Below are 22,794 nucleotides of genomic sequence, written 5' to 3'. Positions count from 1 at the left end.
TGGTCATTCTTCCCCTTCCTTCCCAAAGGCTGAACTGGGTAAGGGGAGTGGTAGTACTCTACGAAGCTCAGTGCAGATTTTGCCCACCCCGATGCCAAAATGCATTGCTTCTTACACTAGATTGTGCAGCTGTTGTTAATATAAGAATTCCTCTCCTTTATAGCATGCTTAGATCAGTTAGTGAAATCACTTACAACCTCAACTGTTACTAGGTTTCACTATCACCCCTTTGAAGTGAATAATACCAGTTAACGCCATTGTCAGAGTGCCGTTGTTTCAAACTGCCCACAAACTTCATTGCATTTGTTTACATTCCATTCACTTTTTTGTGAATGGGGGCCTTTTCAACACTACCCAATAGTAATGTTAACAACAGTTGTTAACAGACGCAGAAGAGAGCGTGCTGAACATGGTCCATTTGTTGAACAAGGACCAACTGTGTTTAGCACTGTTTCACCTAACCATTGTTATATCCTGGTTTAACAACTGTTTCCATCAGTCATACTTATTATGGGTTGGTTTCATAGTGTAGATGAGGCCTCGGCAAACAGAATTATGCATTTAGACGTCTTTAAACCATTCAGAATTCTAAAGAGAAACTATCTTATGATGTAGTAAAATTATCATGCTTGGACACCTTTGTGGTTGATGTGACATTCCAGTTAAGTGATAAGGTGATAAAGAGAAAAGGCAGTTTACTATAACAAAAATTACGTTCAGTGCACTTCATTCTTTCTAGATTCCTGTTTGGATTCCCTTGTAATGAACAATCAGATCTTAATTTGACACCTATTTAACACCTGGTTAAATAAACCATAATCCTTTGGCACAGGCAGAATGCATCTCACACTAAGTGGAACTATTAGGACTTTCCTACTTGAGCAACAACTGTCAGTAACTTTTGCTATCATTGGTTATGTCCCTTCCCCAGGACTCAGGCCTGTCCTATGCTTAAGTTAGGTCGACACAGCTCTGACACTCAGGGATGTGAAAAATTCACATCCTTGAGTGCTGTAGTCATGCCGACCTAACCCTCAGTGTGGACTCGGCTAGATGGACAGAAGAACACTTTTATCAGCCTAGCAACCCCTTACATCACTGTAGGAAGTGTCTATATTACAATAGCATAGCTGCGGCACCATAGCTCTGCCACTGTAGTGCCCACAGTGTAGACATGGCCTCACTTTGTAGAGTATTACAGAACTTTCAGTGTGCGGCAGCAGGGGCCACATGGACACTTACTGTGTGGCAGGTTAGTGCGCGGTAGATTTACACCCCAGCTTGCAGTGAACTAAGTGTTTGTTTAGACAAGCCCATAGGCTATGTCTACACTAGCACTTTTGTCAGTCAGAGGTGTGAAAAAACTCACCCCTGTCTGACATAAATTTCACCAACAAAAGTGCCGGTGTGGACAGCACTATGTTGGCGGGAGACGCTCTCCTGCAGACATAACTACAGCGGCTCGTTGGGGGGGGTGGTTTAATTATGCTGACGGGAGAGCTCTGTCCTGTTGGCGTAGAGCAGCTACACGAGAGACCTTACAGCAGTGCAGCTGCAGTGGTACTGCTGTAAGGTCTGTAGTGTAGACGTAGCCTAAGAGTCTGATTCTAAAATCCTTAGTAACAACAGTAATCCAATTGATTTGAATTGAACCCTTAGGGAAAAGTCCTATAGAGTTTAATAGGAATGAAACCTATTTGTAGCAACTATTCTACAATCTTATCTAATTTAATAGCTATCACTTCTATGGGTATTTAACCATTGTATATAAGGGATAGAATGTTCTATTACATTTTATAGGGATCTTTTATAATAAGATGTAATACACCTCTACCCTGGTATAACACGATTTTGGATATAACGCGGTAAAGCAGTGCTCGGGGGGGGGGGCGGGGCAGGGCTGCGCACTCTGGTGGATCAAAGCAAGTTTGATATAACGCGATTTCACCTATAACGTGGTAAGATTTTTTTTTTTTTGGGGCTCCTGAGGACAGCATTATATTGGGGTAGAGGTGTATAGTACAATGGATGAGGCATTGGACTGGGAGACCTGGCTTCTCTTTTCTGCTCTGTCACTGTCTTGCTGTGTGCCCCTGGGCAATTCGCTTAACAGCGCTGTGCTTCAATTTCCTCATCTATAAATGGGGGAAATTATACCTACCCACCTCCGCAGAGCTTTCATATGTAATGCTTTACAGAAGAGCTAAGTATTTGTTTATCTAAGGCAGGAGTGGGCAAACTTTTGGCCCGAGGGCCACATCTGGGAATAGAAATTGTATGGTGGCCCATGAATGCTCACAAAATTGGGGTTGGGGTGAAGGCTCTGGTTGGGGGTGCGGGCTCCAGGGTGGGGCCAGAAATGAGGAGTTCAGGGTGCAGGAGGGGGCTCTGGGCTGGGGCAGGAGAGGGTGGAGTGGGTCTGGGGATGAGGGGTTTGGGGTGCAGGAGGGTGCTCCAGGCTGGGATCGAGGGGTTTGGCGGGTGGGAGGGGAATCAGGGTTGGGGCAGGGGGTTGGGGGCATGGGGCGAGGCTCAGGGGTGCAGGCTTTGAGCGGCGCTTACCTCAAGCAGCTCCTGGAAGCAGCGGCATGTCCCTTCTCCAGCTCCTATATGGAGGCGCAGCCAGTTGGCTCTGCACGCTGCCCCGTCCGCAGGCACCGCCCCTGCAGCTCCCATTGAAGTGCCGGAGGGGAGCCATGCCGCAGTTTCCGGGAGCCGCGTGGAGCGGCCCACGACCCTGGTCCCGGGCTGGAGCGCAGCAAGACCCAGACCCCACTCCCTAGCAGGAGCTCAAGAGCCGGCTTAAAATGGTTGACGGGCCGGATGCGGCCCATGGGCCGTAGTTTGCCCACCCCTGATCTAAGGGCTGCAAAGTAATCAATAGCACTAGAGTTCAGACCCTAAGTATGCTATAATGAAACAAAAAGCGTATAAGGTGGAGTGGAAAGGGGAAAATGAAACAATGTCTCATTAGTGCTTGTTCATTCTCCCCATCCAAATACACTACATATCACTTAATATTTTTATCTAAACTGAAGTGTCACTTTGGTCCAATGATCACGACTTATACTGTTTAAAGAGTTATGATCATAACATTTGAGAAATAAATCGCTTTGATTTATTTGGGGATAAATGATTTTGAAATCAGTAATAAGGTCCCAAGTTTTATAGCAGGGCTCTAATCTGCAGTGTGTGTTCTTTCCCATTATAATTAAGGAAACTTTATATATAAAATTTTAAAGCCACTAATGTAACAAAGGAGACCAACTTGATAGTTGTTAATCCCCTCTTATACCCACCAGTGTCATTTCCAGTATTCTGCTCCAAAACTAAATTAGAATAACTAATTCATCTGATTTACAACATAGCCCAAAGTAAGTCTTTTGTTGGAGAACTGTTTCTGAAGCTTCTGGCTTCTGAAACTTCTGAACTTCCTCTTTTTTGTCTTTTGTCTAAATTTAAACTACAAATGAAGGAACTGGTTAGCTCCTCATTGAGATCTTTGGATGGAGTTCTGTACAAGTGCAGAGCATTATAAAGTTATTGCCTATATACTAAATTGCAAATAACTAGTTTTTATTGATCTTTGTTAAATCTGAAATGTTTCTCTCCATTTTTTTGTTGTTGTTGCATTTGTCTTAGGTATTTATTGTTAGTTTTTGACCTCATATATTGAAATATCAGTGTTATTTCTTATTTCTTGAAAATAGAAAGGCTTTCAAGGAATTTGAGTGGAAAGTATACTTTTGATACAGCAGTGAAACAGTGCTAAATAGACTTCTTATTTTATAGCATAATACATAGTGCTGAAACAGTTTGTTACATATCTGTGGATTAGGGTGAAACTAACTTTTAGAAACAGCCTGACTGACATGTCTATTAAAAACAAAACAAAAAAATCACCCAACAAAATACAAAGTATTTCCAATGGTGTGTGTGATGGTTTTGTTTTTTTCCCATTTCAGGAAGTTAGCCACGACACGAGAAGATTTCGCTTTGCCCTTCCAACTCGAGAGCACATTCTAGGTCTCCCTATTGGTATGTTTTCTATTGGCACCCTGGTTTTATCATCATGAATCAAAGCTTAGTTAATTATACCGGTCACAGACCTATGAAGCAGTATGGGCTGCAAGAACTACTTTAAACATTTTAAAAGCTACTGATGTTATTGTATCTTCCCCTGTGACGTCATCTGATTCATTCCAGTTGCAAAGTAAAATGAAATAAAAAAAAAAGTCCTGCTCTAAATGCACTTCAAAATGCAGCCTTAAATATGGAGTTCCTAGGACATCTTTATAGTATGCCTTTTGGATGTCAGCCATTTGTGTTCAGTTATGTGTAACTGACACGTGTGTTAATGAGGTGCTAATCACACTCGAATGTGCGAGTCATCCTTGAACATCCTTTTACACGTCTGTGTATGTGTGTAGTTAATATCGAAACTTATGCGTATGGCTGCTACAGTAAATAACAAACGTGATTGAGCTCCGGGTTGGAGAACTGCTCTCTAAGGCTGGTGTAGCTGAACACTTAGCCGGTTCAGCTGGATTTCATGCACACTGGAGGAAGAAATCTAGCAAGGTGGTAGGGAAATACAGGAGAGCAAGGGAAAAATTGTTTGTTCTGGACCAAAGGGGTAAAGAGAACCTTAGGACCCAGTCTGGCTTTTCCACCAAGTCATTGTCAGCCGTAGCGAAAGAGAATTTGCTCAGAATAGGCCCTCAAAAATAAACCTACTCTTCCTTCTGCTGCTTGTAGGACAGCATATTTATCTTTCTGCACGGATTAATGGAAATCTGGTTATCAGACCCTACACACCAGTCTCCAGTGATGACGACAAAGGCTATGTGGATCTTGTTGTCAAGGTAAGGATATCATTGTGCCAAACAATACTTGCCTATTTATAAGCCTTTAAAGGTTATAGTAAAAAGCATGGTGGTGTAAAAATACTTGTGTGATTCCGTGATGTCTAACTCTACTGTGGCTTGATGGCTTCCATTCAGCATTACCTCAGCATGCAAATCAATATAGATTTAATCCATATAGGTAAGTTGGGATCATCTAATGTTCTGAATTTTCCCCTCTCAATAGCCAAGTTGAGGTATTCAGTAAATATTTCTAAAGCTGATAGAATTTAGTGTTAAATTACTACATTACTTTGCTGCCTCTCTTCAGAGTTTCATTTCCTATTATGTGTTTCATTCTCACATGGTGATATGTTTTATCAAGCGAATCGTAGAAATGTAGGGCCAGAAGGGGCCTTGAAGTCCAGTCCAGCCCCTTGCGCTGAGGCAGGACCAAGGAAATCTAGACAAGTGGCTCTCAACCTTTCCAGACAGCTGTATCCCTTTCAGGAGTCTGATTTGTCTTGCATACCCCCAAGTTTCAGATCACTTAAAAACTACTTGCTTACAAAATCAGACATAGTGTTCTGTGACACTTTTGTATTTTTATTACTAAAAAAATGCTGACTTTCTCATTTTTTACCATATAATTATAAATCAGTTGGAATATAAATATTGTACTTACATTTCAGTGTATAGTATATAGAGCAGTCTAAACAAGTCATTGTCTGAAATTTTAGTTTGTACTGGCTTTGCTACTACTTTTTATTTAGCCTGTTGTAAAACTAGGCAAATAACCTAGATGAGTCGATGTACCCGCAGGAAGACCTCTGCGTACCCCCAGGAGTACGCGTACCCCTGGTTGAGAACCACAGATCTAGACTATCCTTGACAGATGTTTGTTCAACCTGTTCTTAAAAACCTCCAGTGATGGGAATTCTATAACCTCCCTTGGAACCTTATCCCACAGCTTAACTACCCTTATAGTTAAAAAGTTCCCCCCCCATCCCACTAGTTTACCTATATCTCCTTGGCTTCAGATTAAGCCTGTTATGTCTTGTCCTACCTTCACTGGACATGGAGAACAGTTTATCATAGTCCTCTTTATAACAGCCCTTAATATATTTCAAGACTGTTATCAGGTCCCTCCTCAGTCTTCTTTTCTCAAGATTAAACATGCCCATTTTTTTTAACCTTTCCTCATAGGTCAGGTTTTCTAAACCTTTTATCATTTTTGTTGCTCTGGAGTCCTCTGGACTCTCTCCAGTTTGTCTACATCTTTCCTAAAGTGTGGCACCCAGAATTGGATGCAATATTCCAGCTGAAGCCTCACCAGTGCTAAGTAGAGTGGGACAATTATTTCCATTTCTTCTATCTAACATCCCTGTTAGTACACCCCATATTAGCCTTTTCCATAACTGTATCACATTGTTGACTCATCCAATTTGTGATCCACTATAAACCCCAGATCCTTTTCAGCAGTACTACCAGTTAGCCCCCATTTTGAAGTTGTGCATTGGATTTTTTCCTTTATAAGTGAAGTACTTTGCACTTGTCTTTAGTGAATTTCATCTTGTTGATTTCAGACCAAGTCTCCGATTTGTCAAGGTCATTTTGAATTCTAATTCTGTCCTCCAAAATGTTTGCAACCCCTTCCAGCTTGGTGTCATTTGCAGAGTTTATAAGCATACTCTATACTCCATAATCCAATTAATTAATGAAAATATTGACTAGTACCAGATCTAGGACTGACACCTGTGGGACCCCACTAGATACTCCCTCCCAGTTTGACAGTGAACCATGTTATACCTATAGAATAAAAACCAGCAGGATCTTATTAAGAGGGATAAGGCAAAGATGCCACATTTATTGTAAATATACTGATAAAGCAAAAGATAAAAGTAAACAACGTTGTTTGACTACTTATTTCTTATACATACACACACACACACACACACACACAGAGAGAGAGATTCATTCACTCACACAATCATTCATTTAAGTTCTGTATAGGTGTTATAGTTACCAGCCTAGAAGTTGCTCATGCCAAGTTACTGGCCAGGTATCTTGGTCATGAGGATGGAGCCGAGTCTGTGTCAGGTGCACCTGATGCTCCTGGAGGCTGGCAGCAGAACCAGAGACTCAAAGTCATCAGTCTTTAGAGTCCATTCTTATAGGAATTAATTCCTATGTTAGTCTATGGGAACTGTTTCATCCTGCTGTTGCTGACTCAATCAGCAGATGGCACATTCCTGTTCAAAGTGGCACATTCCTGGTGGCTTCACACTGTCCAAAGTTTGTGTTTCTCATCCTTTTAGGTGATGGGGTGGATCCCAGTTTACCCTCGGGGTTGTCTGGTGGTCCTACTTGACACATTCTTCGGCCGATGGATACTCCCTTTCTAGGCTGGCACCTCCCTAACCATTTATATACATCAAGCATTCATCAACATACATTTTATATTTTAACCATATTTTAATTTACTGTTTCCACCACTTTTGGGGTGTGTGCTAAGTCATTTGAGACTCCCGGCCCTTTAATCACAGAGGGTGGGGGTCTGCCCTAGGAGCCATTGAATGAAGTGAAAGTCACTTAACAGCTTATAGTGTTTGTTTACATTGTATTAATTACTTCAAGAACAAAGTCAATTAACTTGTTTGTAAGTTTTACATAATAAAAAAGTATCTTTCACAGGATAGATGTAATCAATGGTTTCTACAGACAGTAGCTTACAAGTTTTAACAGAAGACCCAAGAGATTTTTGTACTTGGTGAAACTGTTGGATTTTAAAGTGTGGGGGACAAATTATTGGGGGGTCACTGTCACTTGGGGGAATCACTGTTAGTACCTTCTTTAATATCCCTACAACCATTGATAACTAATCTGAACTTTCAACTATTTATGCACCCACCTTATTAATTTCATCTAGACAACATTTCCCTAGTTTGCTTATGAGACTGTCATCTGGAACTGTGTCAAAAACCTGAGTAAAATCAAGAGATACAGCTTCCCTCCTATCTACTGGGCCAGTAACCTTGCCAAAGAAGGCTTGGCATGGCATGATTTGTCTTTGACTAATCCATATTGACTATTTCTTAACACTATTATTGTTTAGGTGCTTACATATTCATTGTTTAATAATTTGTTCTAGTATCTTGACAGGTTTTGAAGTTAGGCTGACTAGTCTATAATTCTTCAGGTCCTCTTTGTTCCCCTTATTTTAAATAGGTAATGTGTTTGCCCTTCAGTCCTCAGGGACCTCCCCTCTCCTCAGTGAGTTCTCAAAGATAATTGCTAACGGTTTTGAGATTACATCTGCTAGTTCCTAAAGTACATTAGGATGAATTTCAATAGGCCCTGCCAACTTGAATACATCTAATTTATCTAAATATTCTTTCCCCTGTTTTGGCTTGCACTCCTTCCCCTTGTTAACATTAATTGTGTTGAGAATCTGGTCACCATTAACCTTTTTAGTGAAGACTGAAGCAAAATAGGTATTAAACACATCAGCCTTCCTCAGGTCATCAGTTATTAGCTCTTCCTTCCCCGTTAAGTAATGGACTTACACTTTTCTGTGTCATCCTCTTGTTTCTAATGTACACCTCTACCCCGATATAACGCGTCCTCAGGAGCCAAAAAATCTTACCGCGTTATAGGTGAAACCGCGTTATATCGAACTTGCTTTGATCCACCGGAGTGCGCAGCCGCGCCCCCCCCGGAGCGCTGCTTTACCACGTTATATCCGAATTCGTGTTATATCAGGTTGCGTTCTATTGGGGTAGAGGTATATTTAAAGAACCTCTTCTTACATTCTTTTATGTCCCTTGCTAGGTGTAACTCACTTTGTGCTTTAGCCTTTCTGATTTTATTCCCATTTTGTCTCGTTTGTTACCCCTTTGCCATTCCTAGGCTTGTCTTCTAATATTGAATAAATGGCTAAGGGGAATGTTACTCATAGGTCTTGTCTACATGGGAAAATTCTATCAGTTATACCATTATGACCCTTGCTTTTATTCTGGTATAAGAAGGGCTTTTTTGGCTTAGCTTAAACCCTTTCTCAAGTGACAAGGTCCTCTTATACAGGAGTGTGTATGCGTGTGGCTGGGGAAGGGAATTACACCAGTACAACTATATTTGTTTAAATTCACACCTTAGCTTATACTTGTAAATACTGGTATATCTTTCCTATGTAGACAAGCCCATAGCTCTATTGGTAAGGGGTCTGATCTTGAAGTACTTAACACCCGCTACTCTCATTGCCTTAACTTGGAAGCTGCAGGCTCTTGGTACCTCAGAATTGGGCCCAAGGTTAACAGATCTTGAGGCTGTCCCTGTGTAACAAAGCTGTCCTAGGACAATTTTCACCTGTTGAACTGGCTTTAAAATAGAACTGTCTGTGTTTTGGATTCTCAGATCTCTGTTTTAGCTTGTCTGACAGCCATGTCTCATTGCTTATTGAGTTTGGGCATATGAATTTGTGTATTACAGAAAATTAAGGCAAAAACTTGTCTTTGGTTTTAACTCTTTTAATGAAACAGTTCCTTTTAATCTTTATTTTTAACAGATTTATTTTAAAGGGGTCCACCCAAAGTTCCCCGAAGGAGGAAAGATGTCTCAGTATTTAGACAGCCTGAAATTAGGGGATACCATTGACTTCAGAGGGCCCAGTGGATTACTTGTCTACAAGGGAAAAGGCAAGATTGATTTTGGAAATATTGTGTCCAGAATAACAAGCACAGAAAATCTTATGTAATTGTGATGCATTGTAATGTAGGAGTAGTGATTACTAACTTTTTTTCCCATAGAGGTTGTGGCCTTTCCTACACATCTTACCTACATTACAGAGGTTTGCTGATAGTACAGACACAGTTCTATTCCCAAGAGTGAGTTTGCTGGTAGAACTTGTGTGTTTCCCTGAGAGAAATAAACTATAGCAGCAAAAGTACATTCATGCCACTATGACTGTGTTTCACTAAGGCTTTTGCTGGCATAGAAATGTTGCCCCAAAATCACAGCCCTAACCAGCATTGCTATACTGGCAGAAGTTTCTCGTGTAAGCCTGGTATAAGCTACTCCAGGATAAAGCAACTTTTACATACCATAATTGTACCCACAGCAGGGATTGTACTATATTGGCAAAAAATAGCACACCTAACTGGCATAGTTATACTGATACAAAAACTGTGTGTAGACCAGGCCTGACCGACTTCTACTCAATTCCTAGCAAAAGAACCAGTAGCTGTTAGGATCCCATCTGCATGACAGTTAACAATGGTTAAATTTGGTTACTTTGTCCAGGCCTCTATGAATGAGGCAGGAACATGTAACGTCATGGTTAAGAAATGGGCTTTATCCCAAGCTAGGGCTGATTCCTAGGATAAAGCAGAAATGTTTGTAGCCTCTGTCAAATCTTTGTGGTGTGTCCACACTAGCCATTAGGAATCAATTAACTCTAGGTTTTAAAAAAAACCAAACCAAACACAACACAGTGAAGAGAAGCCCATAGAGACCTGTGCATGGGTTCTTTTAAAACCTGGTCATGACCTTATTCGACACCACCCACTGGCGTGGTCTTTGTGTAATAATTGCTGATGGACTGGATTTGTATTAGTGTTTAGATACTTAATTTTAGCCAGGTTTCTTCCCCACACAATTGAGATGTCTCTTAGAAATAGTCATTACATACAGAGAATGGATTGTGAGCTCTTGAGGGCAGGTTGATCTTGTCGGGAGGTGGAGGATGGTCCTTGTCAGACTGGGCTCCTGCTCCTTGACCAGGGCCACTAGACATTACTGAAATGCAAATCATGATAGCTTGATGTTGAGTAACGAGTCAAAAAATCCTGTCTAATTATAATACATTAGCAGCGTTCATTTTTGACATCTTTTAAAATAGTTAGCACTTTTTAAACATATCTGTTTGTCCTCACAATAGCCTTATGAGAGGAAAAGGTGACACATCCCCATTTTCCAGATGGGAAAATGAGTGGAGAGGTGATTGCCTAGGGTTTGAGACGGTCACTATAAATCAGAATTAGAACTCAGGATTTGTGATCCCAGTCCTCTGTCTAAATTAGCGTTCACGAGTACTCCCTAATATTTGTCTTAACTCCTTTTTTCCAGGCACGTTTGCTATTCGCGCTGAGAAGAAATCTGAACCTGTTCTTAAAACAGTGAAATATGTTGGAATGATTGCAGGTGGAACTGGTATGTAAGAATGAAGTTTCATTCTTTGTGCACCTTGTTTCTGCCAGGCTATTAGATGTATTGCTGGTGGCCAGTTTTAATTGCAGTTTTTTTTCAGGCATAACGCCTATGCTGCAGCTCATTCGTGCCATCATGAAGGACAAAGATGATCCCACCATTTGTCAGCTGCTGTTTGCTAATCAGGTAACTCTTCTTTTCTTCTTGTGGCAAGGCATTAAAATTGTCCTTAAGTTTAAAAAAACAAAACCCAGGTATATGCAAACCTCTCCTGAGACAGCACAGAACACAGGTACAATTCAGTATCATAAAACCCTAAGCTAAAAATGAACAGAAACTATAAAAACAGCCACATGTGAGGCCATTGCAATAAGCACACTATTCTGTACATTACTGCCTGGTAACTTTTGCCCTGACATCTAACCCCTCTGCTTTTTCCTATGTCCTCTTGTTATGTTCCTTATCCAGACTGTAAGTGTTTTGAGACAGGAATTCTTTCTTCTGTATGTTTCCTGGAAGTGCTTAGCACTTTTATTTTTTGAGGGGGGGAGCCCTTGTCAGAATTTTAAAGCTGCCCCATCATCATTTGCTCTCCTTCAAGATTAATACCCCCAGGGCACAGAACCAGGTTTGCGTAGGGAAGTATTAATCTGACTATTTCTGAACACAGTTGCAGTATATGACCTAAACTTAATTGTCCCCAACAGGCGATAACTGCAAAATGGGGGAGAGTGCGCCATGCAATTAGAAATAGCAGCTTACTTGTTGTAGAACCAGCACTGCAGAAAGATATTTTCTGATCTGTCGGGGGCCATATTCTACTCAGGCCCCGTTTTCAGATTTCAACTTCTCTGAAAAGTTGCAGTATTATGCCACTACATGCTGTCTTTCTTTTCAAAACTCCAATGAAGGATCGATACAGTGAAACTTAATATGGTTGTAATAGAGCTGGTAAATATTCTCAATTTTAAAACAGGAAACCCTTGTTTACAAATTTCATGATCTAGCTGAGCTAAGCATTAGGCATACAAAAGAGGAGAAACAGAGGTAGATGTTGTCCAGCGTGATGGCTTAATTTGAATACAAATCTCTGTCCACAGTTTGAGGGGTAGGGATGTAAGTTGACAGGAAGTCTTAGTCCCATTTGGTTCTAGTAATCAAATATCCCCTAATTAAATGGCGTAGCAAACACCATCCAATGGTAATGAACAACTTGTCTCTTAAACCAAACCAGCCACTCTTACCCAGATAACATTCTGCCACGCGTACCAAAATGTATGAAGGGCAAGATTCTCAAAAGGGCATATTATAGGCACCTAAATAAAGTAGCCAGATTTTTTTTTTTTTTTTAAAGGGCTCACTCCAGTTGTTTTCAGAAGGAGTTGGTAGGTGCTGAGTATTTCTGAAAATCTGGGCATAAATATCTAAGTACATTGTATCAAGTTACACTAACCCAAACAAAAGCAGATGTGTGGGTTGACCATGTATGATGCTACAGACTATCCTCAGTGCTTTAACTTTATCTTGTATCCACTGAAGTTTATTTTAATCATAGATAATGTTGTAGAAATGATAGTAGTAGAAGTTGGTAATGGAAAAGACCTGTTGGGTCATCTAGTTCTTCTCTGCCAATACAGGATTGACCTTATTGTACATTTATCAGAATTATGTCTAGCCTAGACTTGAATGTGCCAAGGGATGTCCCATTTCCCTTGGAAGCGGATCCCATAGACTAATGCATCTGACTGCTTAGAAGTTTTTCTGATGTTAAGCCTAAATTTTCCCGCTTCTGTTCCGTCCCAGTATTTTACCACTCCAAATGCCTCTCCATTCCTGGTTTTTACACCCTTGAAAAAAAGTCCTTGCCTGGTCATTATTTAGCCAATTAAAGGATAAAATGTCTCATTCTAAGGATAGTTCATACACTAAGTGCTTCATAACTGGCTCCTTTGGATTTTTTTCCCCCTCTACCTGTGTACTCAGCCCTTCACACCCTTAATCACTTTTGTTGCTCTTCTTTGAACTCTCTCCAGCCTGTCAATATATTTCTAGTTTGGGGTACCCTGTATTCCAGGTATAGTCTTAACAAAACTGTGTACAGAGGGCCTGCTGTCTCCCTGTTCTTGTTTGTGCACAACCAAAAATCACATTGTAACGTAACACTGAGTTGCAAACTCCTAGCTCCTCTGTCTGCTGTCACCTGTAAAATGTCCTTAATTTTTGCTGCTTTCCAGATTTCTCCCTCACAGTTAATCTGTGTTTAGGAGTGTGTCTATATCTTGTATTATCCCAGGTAGAATCTCATTTTATTTCCTACACATATTTGTAAACACTGTAGACCCTCTTGTATTATTTCTATGTCCTCATGGTGTTCTACACATTCATATTTAATACTTACTGCTAATCTCACTGCATGCTGTTAGCCCCTTTTAGATCATTGAAAATGTCTTCTATCGTCCAATTCAGATGCCTGCTTTTATTAGTCAGATCCAGAAATAGCTTTCTTGTAACAGATGCAGTTTCACGTTAGATCCAGAAATAGGTGCCTTCTCAGCAACAGGTGCTGATAAACTCCCTCCACAGTCCCCAATATATTACTGTCATTGGTGCCAAATTGCTGTGTGGCTGGGTAGAGTATGAAGGGACTAGCACCGCTTCATAATGTGAGACTGAAAAGGAGATGGAAAAACTACCCTCAGAGTCTATAAGCATTATTTATACTATAGTGATGTTGTGCAGTAATTTCCCAGGTTTTTTGAAAGCTGAATTGATACTGAAGACTGTTAATACAGTATTTCAGTTTTGTGGTGCTGCATCTAATAACCATGTAGTGGGGAGTGGTTTTGTCATTTAAAAAAAAAAATCTAAATATATTTTTATTCTTTTCCATGAGACAAGGTGTGGTTGTCAAAGATCAAGAAGCTGGGAAATTTAGGGTCTGTTTTGGACTCTGCCTCTATCTCATTGAGTTATCTTAAACTTTGTGTGTCTCTCTCTCTGATATTGAGATGATAGCTACTGCACAGGAGTTTTGTGAGGCTTAATTTGTTACAGTTAAGAGACTGGATGAAGGACTCTATTGAAAGTATAACTCCTTTCCTTTCCTTGCAGACTGAGAAAGATATCCTGTTACGTTCAGAACTGGAGGAAGTTCAGGTTCAGCATCCAGAACGCTTTAAGCTTTGGTACACGTTGGACAGAGCACCTGAGAGTAAGAACTAATATGCCACCCCTGTCAATGCACCAGATTACTAGTGCTGATGATTACAATTCTGGAATCCTCTCTAACTTTTTCATCCCCTGTTAAGGCAACTAGATGCCTTCAGAGCTGACATGGTGACTTCTGTAGGAAGGAGGTTGGTAGCTAGTGCATCCGAAGCTATGCAACTGGTCAGGAGAATGCTAGTGTGTAGTCCTCATCTTTGGCTTTGGCAGCAAACATGAACAAGTCCCCCCCCCCCCTACTCTCCTGACTCTAGTTTCAGTATATTCTGAAGAAAGAAAGGAAAAAAAGAGCGTTATTGACACAAGAATTGAGGATTAAATGTGTTGGTTAATATGGGAGAACAAAGAGGCAATCTCATTCCCCTTTTTGGGGTCAGCAGTTTTGTGTGTTCAGTGCCAGCAGCAAGTTGGGGAACCCTGAATCCCTCTATGAAAGGGTTAACACACTAAATACCTGTGTTTTCTTAAACAATGAATTAAGAAGGAAGGTCATGTGGTACTAAACTGTGATAGGGGAAACTTGGGATCTGTTTACAACTCTGCCAAAAACTTCCACTTTTAGTAAATCACTTCCTCTATTTCAGTTCCCCATCTTTAATATGAGGATTTTATCCTCACACTCTTACATTGTATTAATACTGTCACGGTGCTGAAATATTCTCTTATTCTGTGTCTAAGTTCCTAGCACAGTGGAGCCCTGTTCTTGGTTGGCCCATAATAAATAAGGGTGAGTGTTGTTATAAAGCCTGTTAATAAAATACCTTTTTCCCCCTCTCCATTCAGATTGGGATTATAGCCAGGGATTTGTGAGTCAAGACCTGCTCAGAGAACACATGCCCCCTCCTCAAGATGATGTTCTGATCCTCATGTGCGGCCCTCCTCCAATGATCCAGTATGCTTGCTTACCTAACCTGGACAAACTGGGATACACCAAGGACATGAGATTCGCCTACTAAAGAAGAGTTAGCTGTGCTGTAGTGCGGAAAGAAAGCTGATGTAAGGAAAAGCATCTAGTTAACAGGGAACAAGACAAAGTACACACACAGGTGGCTGGTGTACAGTGCTGGGAAGCTACATTTAGATTATAATCACTTAGATTTCTTAATGAGTTTGGAAGACAAGCCATCCATTTTAGACTCAAATTTTAATTTTGACCGTTTTTAGTGTTGTGCCAAATTTTGGCACAACACTAAAAACAAACAATTTAACCAGGCTGCAGGTGGGTACTGATGTATGATGCTTTCCTTAACACATTCTTCAGAGAGACTCATTGACTACAATTCAATGTCAATTTTCAGCAGCAAAGCATAATTTTTAGGGGAATGAAGAGGTCCGTTACAGTGCTTAGCACTGTAACCACAGTGGTAACTAGTTACTTCCCAACACTGTGTATATTGGATAGCATACGTGGTATGAACTACGGCCATGTATGGGAAGTACACCTTTTATTTACCTTACTATTGCCAAATCTTAATGATCTCAAAGGTTTTACAGTAGGCTGGTCAACAGTGGCTGCCTCTTACACACTCACCTTGCAGAGGTGAAATCTGGTGGTTTACTGGTTATGACAGATATGTTGTAAGATGTCAAACATAAATACACATACTAGGAACATAATTTCCAGTTGTATTTTGGACTGACCTCACTTAAAGCAAATCTTTTCCAGCTGATCACCTTCACTAGCCATTCCCCTCCCAAGGACCTGAGATTAATTCCTGAAGGCAGGGGCTTTTGAATATAGAATGTTGAAGCAGTTATTTTTATTTAAAGAGCTGAAGGTGCTAGACGAGTGGGGGGGTGTAGAAACTCTGTAGACTTGACTATTTTTCAGAACTGCTCCTGCTGGGATTTCACTTGCAAATCTCTAGGTGTACTAAAATCCCACTAGCAAAAACTACTCAATTTAAAGTAACTCATTTAAATATTAGTCTCTCTTTTTGTACATTTATTTCTCTGATAAGTTACTAAGCAGGGGGCTCTACCCTGCATACAGTGCTCAAGTAAAACTCCATTGAGAATTTTGCCCAAAAAGGATGTGTAGAATCGAACTTGTCTGGCAGCAACTTCATCTGTCTAACCAAATCCAAAAGTGCTGGGCTGATTGTACCTAGGTCTTAAACAGCTTGTACCTAAACTGTGGATGTTTCCATACAGAATTTTTTACTTTCCAGCAATTGAGATGGAAGCTGTCCTACCTATAAGTTGTCAAAAATATAAAATCTTGTTGGAGTTGCTAAAACTGTTGGCTGAAAGAGTAAGTAATATTGATACTATAACCTCATAGTAATATGTATCTTTGTAATTTGCAGGACCTCTTTTTGTGCCTATGTACAGCCTTGTGTTCTGCACTTAACAGGTGGAAAAGATTAAAGATAATACTATTATTCATTCTAGGTTTCTTTACGTTTAGTAGCCTTGCTGCTGGGAGATTTGTCAAGGTGTGCTTCTTACAGTCTGAAACTTGAGCTTCGGTAGAACTGTACTGCATCCTCCGAGTACAACTAAGGTGTTCCCACTACTAATTTAAATCTGTCTTTGGAGCAGGCAATATGTGCAAGTTTAAAGTAAAGCATTGGTGTTGCTTATATCTCTAGAGGACAAACATACCCAAAGATTTTTTTTTTTTGATGAGCAACTCTATAGCTGGTTAATCACAAGCTGTTTTGTATTACTTATCATGCATATTCACTTACTGGCTTTTTCAAAATGTTTGTGCAAGAAATAAAATATTTTGCTGATTGTCATTTCATGTAAGTGTTAACTTTGCAAAGCCATCTGTGCAGGTACATGGATAAAGAACTTGCCTACCTCTTAATAAAATCCTACCATGGGTGGGAAAAGGACTAATTGAAAAACAAAGTTTTAAAAAAAAAAAAACCTTATTCTTACCCAATGGCTTATCTGTTTCCTTAGCTAGATTTATGGAAGAATAAATTCAGTCTGTAATCAAAACCATATTGTATTTTCTGCCATTAGGATTTTAGTACATCATCTTTAGTAGCAGAGGCCCCTTCAAAAACAGATATTTGTGTAAAAAAACCTTCCATACCTGCCTTAGATATGTAACTATTAAAAGCAGCATTTGCAAATATGTCATTACAGTGTGAGGGGATCATAGTTCTTTGATAGTATTTCCCTCATACTTAAGCTGAGATCTGTTGGCAAATTATTACTGCACAAGGTGATTCACTATGGTTCTTTGAGATATATCCCCCTCTGCATCCTCCACTACTTGAGTTCTCGCTATGACTCTGCTGTAGAGAAGAACTGAGGAGAAGTTAGCCCTCATGGCACAGTGCATATGTGGACCCAAGGGGCAGTGCAGAGACACCTAGGCTTGGTCCACACTGGGGTGGGGGATCGATATAGGAAACGTCGACTTCAGCTACAAGAATAGCGTAGCTGAAGTCGACGTTTCCTATATCGAACTAAAAATACCTACTTTGGGTCCACGCGGCGCAGGCAGGCTCCCCTGTCAACAGCGCTTCCTCCTCTCGGCGAGCAGGAGTTCTGCAGTCGACGGGGGAGCGCTTCTGGGATCGATCTATCGTGTCCAGATGAGATGCGATAAATCGATCCCAGAAGATCGATCTCTACCCGCTGAATTAGGCGGGTAGTGTGGACCAGCCCCTAGAGTGGACCACCCATTGGGACACTACTCAGACATGCCTTTACTTTCCCCAGTAGTCTCTGCTTACAAGTGGTGAGGAAATGATCCCTTACTTGAAAAAACATGCTTTAGCTGGGGTGGGAGGAAGGGTCCCAGCTCTAGCACACTCCTCCCCCTAGTGGCTTTGATATAGGCAGGCAAAGCTCTGTGTTCCAGGAGGAAACATTGATGTCCAGTGTTTGCCTTCTCCATGGTATCCAGCATCCTAGCATGAACACTGTCCAGAATGGATTAGCTTTCACCACCACCATATGGGTCTCTTAAACCCAACATAGAGGTTACAATCACACACAAATGGAGTTCACCATATGATCTAGACATACTGCACCTGCCATTAATACTTCATAGGGTTTTTTTTTCTGAAGAAGTCTAAAATGCTGCTACAAATATACACATTTCTAGACAGCACTTTATCTGTTGTAGGTCTTTTCATAGAGCTCCTTTGAGTCCATTTCCTACCTCTGCTCACTAAAGCATTTGCTAATGCTTTAGCTGTAATACACTAGAGTTAAGTCAGAAGGAAGTGTTTTTATGTTAGAACTGTGTGGCTGCCATAAAACTACACACTAGCACTTATTCTGTTTGCTCTCCTCTGACTCACTGCATGTAAAATTGCATGTTTCTTAAGAGTAGATGGGGCTAACTTGTAGAATCACCTACATTCAGCCACCAATGGGTAACATTAAGAAGGGTTCTTTACTGAGTTATAAACATCATTAAGAACCTGTACTATGGCCTGAGACTAATATACTTTAATTGTATAGGGAGCTGTACAACAGAATACTAGTAAATGCAACCATGTGAAAGTCAGTCAGTCAGTCATTTGCACATGCCATGTTAAATGACTCACATTTCTTACTTTAAAAAAAATGGTTTTTACCTTGAAGGACTAGAGGAGACTGACTACTTAAAACCTCACAAGTTGGTTTTCTTACTTTATTAAATCCTTTCTTACCACGTACCTTGCTGTCACACCACACTTCTCTGCAAAGAGTTAATTAGCAAATACTATAGTGAGGTCTTACTATAAAACTGCTTTGCTTTATAAAATGTGTCCCAGCCTACTTAACCTGGGGTAAATGAGTGTTGAGCCACAGAAATCAATGGAGCTATACTTCTATATACCAGCTGAATATCTAGCCCCATTTCTCTAAACAAGTGAACAAAATGGTGCTTTTTCTTTCTTTTTCACTTATTGGCTAGTGCACAGTAAGGCTAGGGACTCTGCTACTCCTATTTGTGACACAAACAGTATTGCCTGTTAAGTTAAAGCCATCTGCAAGTTTAATGTAAAGATACAAGAAACTCACTGCAGGGAAAACTGAAGTTTAGATTTCCACTCTCTGAACAAGTGCCTACAAATACCACATCAGTCTGAGAGTTGGTCAAAAATCTGAATATCACAAATCAGAACAAAAACGTTAAAATAGCAACAAGTATTGTGGAATGAAAAGTTCCAAAAAGCCCAGCGAGGAGAATGGGATTTCACATGACAGATGCATAGGGTGTGATATGCCTCCTGCCTTTACAGGTGTCTTTCGGTGTGTACCTTTCTTAGTGCTTGGCCCTTTTGGCACATAGTAGCCCTGTGGCTCTGCTACTCAGAGTGGGTCCCTGGCTTCAGCACCTGTGTTTCTCACAAGTGCCAAAGGAGCTGGATGCCCAGTAGGAGGCTTACCCTCATGGGAGCTCTACAGCCAGCAGACATGTTGACAGCCTGTCACTGAACAAGACATTTTATTAGTCAATTGGAATATAAAATTGAGGGACATCAGCTTAGAAGGGTAAAGCAAAACTGCATGTGCCTGGTGCAGCACCACCTCTCTGCCCTGCCCAAAGGTCCTGGATTTCCCCCACCCTGCCCTGGTAAAACAGGATCTCATTGCAATCCCCTCACCCCTTATTTCTTTGTCTCACACTTCAGTCATGTTCAGACCTCTCCCTCCCCCACAAATCTGGCTCCCATTGTTAAGGGTGTCCTGGGGTCCTGCAGTGGCCCCTCACAGGAAACAGGTGAGAAGACAGACCTGCCCTCTCCTGCTGGGCAGAAACTTTGCTGCTGGTGGATGGGCCAACTTTAACCTGCAGGGTAGAGATGGGAAGACAGGTAGTGACAGAAGGGAACAGGGCTAAGAGGGGGGTAATGGGAAGTATGGGGAAAGGGAGATAGAAACAGGAAATGCTCTCCTCCTCTTGTCTGCTCTTTGTTTCTGGGGCTCCCCAGGCTGCTCCCTGAGTAGTTGACAACACATTGGGAACCTCGTGCCTGCTTGTACTTTTTACAAAAATAAAACAGTATGTTTAATAAAACAAATTGAGCTGGAAAGAGCTAAGCTGGGTCAACCAGGTAGCCCTAGCAGTCCTCCTCTAGGTACCGCTCCCCATTCCAGGAAATTCCCCACATACAAGGTAGGCGATAATACAGAGGCCTTCTTAGAGTCTGGGAGGTTGAGAGGTCTGGTCACATTGTTCTCATGTGTCTTGTCCCTCTGGTCCAGCCCGTTGTCTTCTAGCATAGTTCCAAGGTAACTCCATTCATACCTTGGCACTTCTTGATACACCATTCATCTCCCTCCCTCTATATGCCTATGCAACACATGCTTGCTTCATTGCTTATCCTTTGTCCCAGGAAAGAAATTAACACAGTGTAACAATGCAAAAGGAAGCAGAGAAATTGAGTCACACATACCATTCATAAAAATAATACACGAACTTCCCCTCTTTTCCACATGGCACTTGAGGCATGAAAACTACAACTCACATGAGGTACCACAACAGCTGTGATGGACACAGGTTAATAGATTGACCTGAAACTAAACTTTTCTATTTGGCTTGACAAACTGAAACGTTCCAATTCAGGTTAACCCAACCCAAAGCAAAACATTTCACTTTGATTTTCCCAAAGGAAAACTGAAAAATTTCAGCAAAATCTAAAGTTTCTACTGAAATATTTCAATGTTGCAAAACAGCATTTTCTGTTGAAACAAACCATTTTGACAAAATATTCCTGACTAACTCCATTAATAAATAAGAGTTATCAAACAAATGGATAACTGACGCTTTCACAGGACTTTATAAAAATCCTTGCAAAGAACAATGAAGGGAAGGGAAGGGAATGTGCTATCAAGTTCACACAAAAAGCTGGATAGTCACCCCCAAAGTATCCATTTTTAAGAGAGCGGTTTTATCCTCTCCACCTTACTGAACCCCTCAATACTTAAAATACACTGAAATCTACACTAAGAACCACTTCTGTAGACAACCTTCCTCTCAAAGAATCATTTTAGCATATGCGAGGTTTCTCCTAATAGGACTGCTAATTGTTGTGGATCTTGGCTGCTCACTTAAAGACAAATTTCAGTGCCCTGACTGTTTTTTCTTCTAGTATTTTCAGTTCATCGATGGGCCTAATTCCGGGTGTCACAGAAATCTGCCAGGAATTCCAGGCTTGATTCTGAGCTCTCTTTTATACTGGTGTAAGGCAACTGACTTTAGCAGAGGTATGCCTGAGTTACATCAGGCCTTAATATCTCCATTTTCATAACCACAAAGGTTGCAAATTCAGTAAAATATGGTACAGCTAATTGATTCTCAATCTTACATGTTTGATTTTGTTGAATAAAATGTTGACATTAAAATAGAAATTTGACTATACAACTTAAAGTAGAAAAAATATTAAAAAAGTTTGTGAAAAGGAACTTAATATCCCAAAAGTTAAATATCCACATGTATAAAACGTAAAGTCTCTTCAAGGTGTAAGCTGGTTTAAAGTATCACCCCCAAGTAATCAAAGTCATTTGATTTGTGACCACACAGTGAATTTGTAAATTCCTCTTATACACATAATCACTACTTGCTTTCCCTTGAAAGAAAGTATTTGGGATTATACAACCTGAAACTCACATGTTGCTAACTAGAGATTAGGCAGGGAGAAGGGTGGGAAATGAAGAATGTGGCTGACGATGGAGCATGACTAAATCCTAAAATGTTGAAAAAACTAATTAATCTCTGTGAAATAATTGTACCTTCTATTGCCATTGAAGTCCATGGCAAAACTCCCATGGACTTCAGTCAAGCCAGGATTTCACCCCTATTTTTAGTCTTTAAAATACTCTGCAAGACAATTTTCCTTTAACCAAATAGTGATGCTTTCTTTCAATCCTACCTCCCCCCCACTTTGTCTGCCTCATCTATTTAGTGATTTTTGGGGCTGGGATTTTGTCTCTTACTAGGTGTTTTCTGCAAGGTATGATTCCAAATTCATTTGGGACTTCTAGGCATTACAGCAATACAATAATAAACGATTAACAGACTACCATTTACTAGTGAAAAGAGTTACATATAGGAAAGCTTCTTGCAATCACTCAGTCTACATCCATGCCAAAGCAGGATGAATAATGCAATAATGAAACAACTTAGATTTTACACCCAGCATTATAAAATCATAGTATCATTGCCCTTCTCTCTCATTCCAAATAAAAAAAAAAAAAATATATTGTCTTTATAGCAACTTTCTGTTTAAGAAGTGCCCACACTCTCTAAGTAAATGTAGTAAACTCAACTCTTTCAAAAGATCTTTCAAAGGTTTGGGTGTTGAGTATTAAAGTTCTGAAGAACAGAATATTTTTAAAATTAAGCCTCTGGCACAAACACATTTTCTGGAATGCATATAGTGTTGATTTAAAAATTAGAGAGAGTTAATCATCTTGGGTCCTATAAAAATCAACTGCCTGGACTAAGTAACTATGTTCGATAGTGTGTGCGTGAGAAAGAAATGCAGATGATCGAAAGACCAGTACTGGATATTCTTTGGTGATTGGGTTCACAGCCCTTTTACCATTAACCAGGAGT

The 22,794-nt window shown here is 40.5% G+C and overlaps 1 protein-coding gene across 1 annotated transcript in view; it reads left to right on the top strand.

The window, feature by feature from the left end:
* LOC112116505 (NADH-cytochrome b5 reductase 3) overlaps positions 1-17,017 on the top strand; it is a 30,251-nt gene extending 13,234 nt beyond the window's left edge. The window contains exons 3-9 of the mRNA XM_024214040.2: positions 3,966-4,038; positions 4,759-4,865; positions 9,409-9,538; positions 10,968-11,051; positions 11,149-11,234; positions 14,160-14,259; positions 15,057-17,017. Coding sequence (XP_024069808.1) covers positions 3,966-4,038; positions 4,759-4,865; positions 9,409-9,538; positions 10,968-11,051; positions 11,149-11,234; positions 14,160-14,259; positions 15,057-15,229 — 753 coding nt within the window. The 3' untranslated portion in view covers positions 15,230-17,017. The remainder of the gene's footprint in view (positions 1-3,965; positions 4,039-4,758; positions 4,866-9,408; positions 9,539-10,967; positions 11,052-11,148; positions 11,235-14,159; positions 14,260-15,056) is intronic.
* Positions 17,018-22,794: the final 5,777 nt, after the last annotated feature.

This window comes from Terrapene carolina, unplaced genomic scaffold, assembly GCF_002925995.2.
Source record: "Terrapene carolina triunguis isolate 2854851 unplaced genomic scaffold, T_m_triunguis-2.0 Scaffold112, whole genome shotgun sequence".
NCBI classification, from domain to species: Eukaryota; Metazoa; Chordata; order Testudines; family Emydidae; genus Terrapene; species Terrapene triunguis.
Note: the sequence above shows the minus strand (reverse complement) of the source record. Positions and strands in the feature narration are given on the sequence as shown.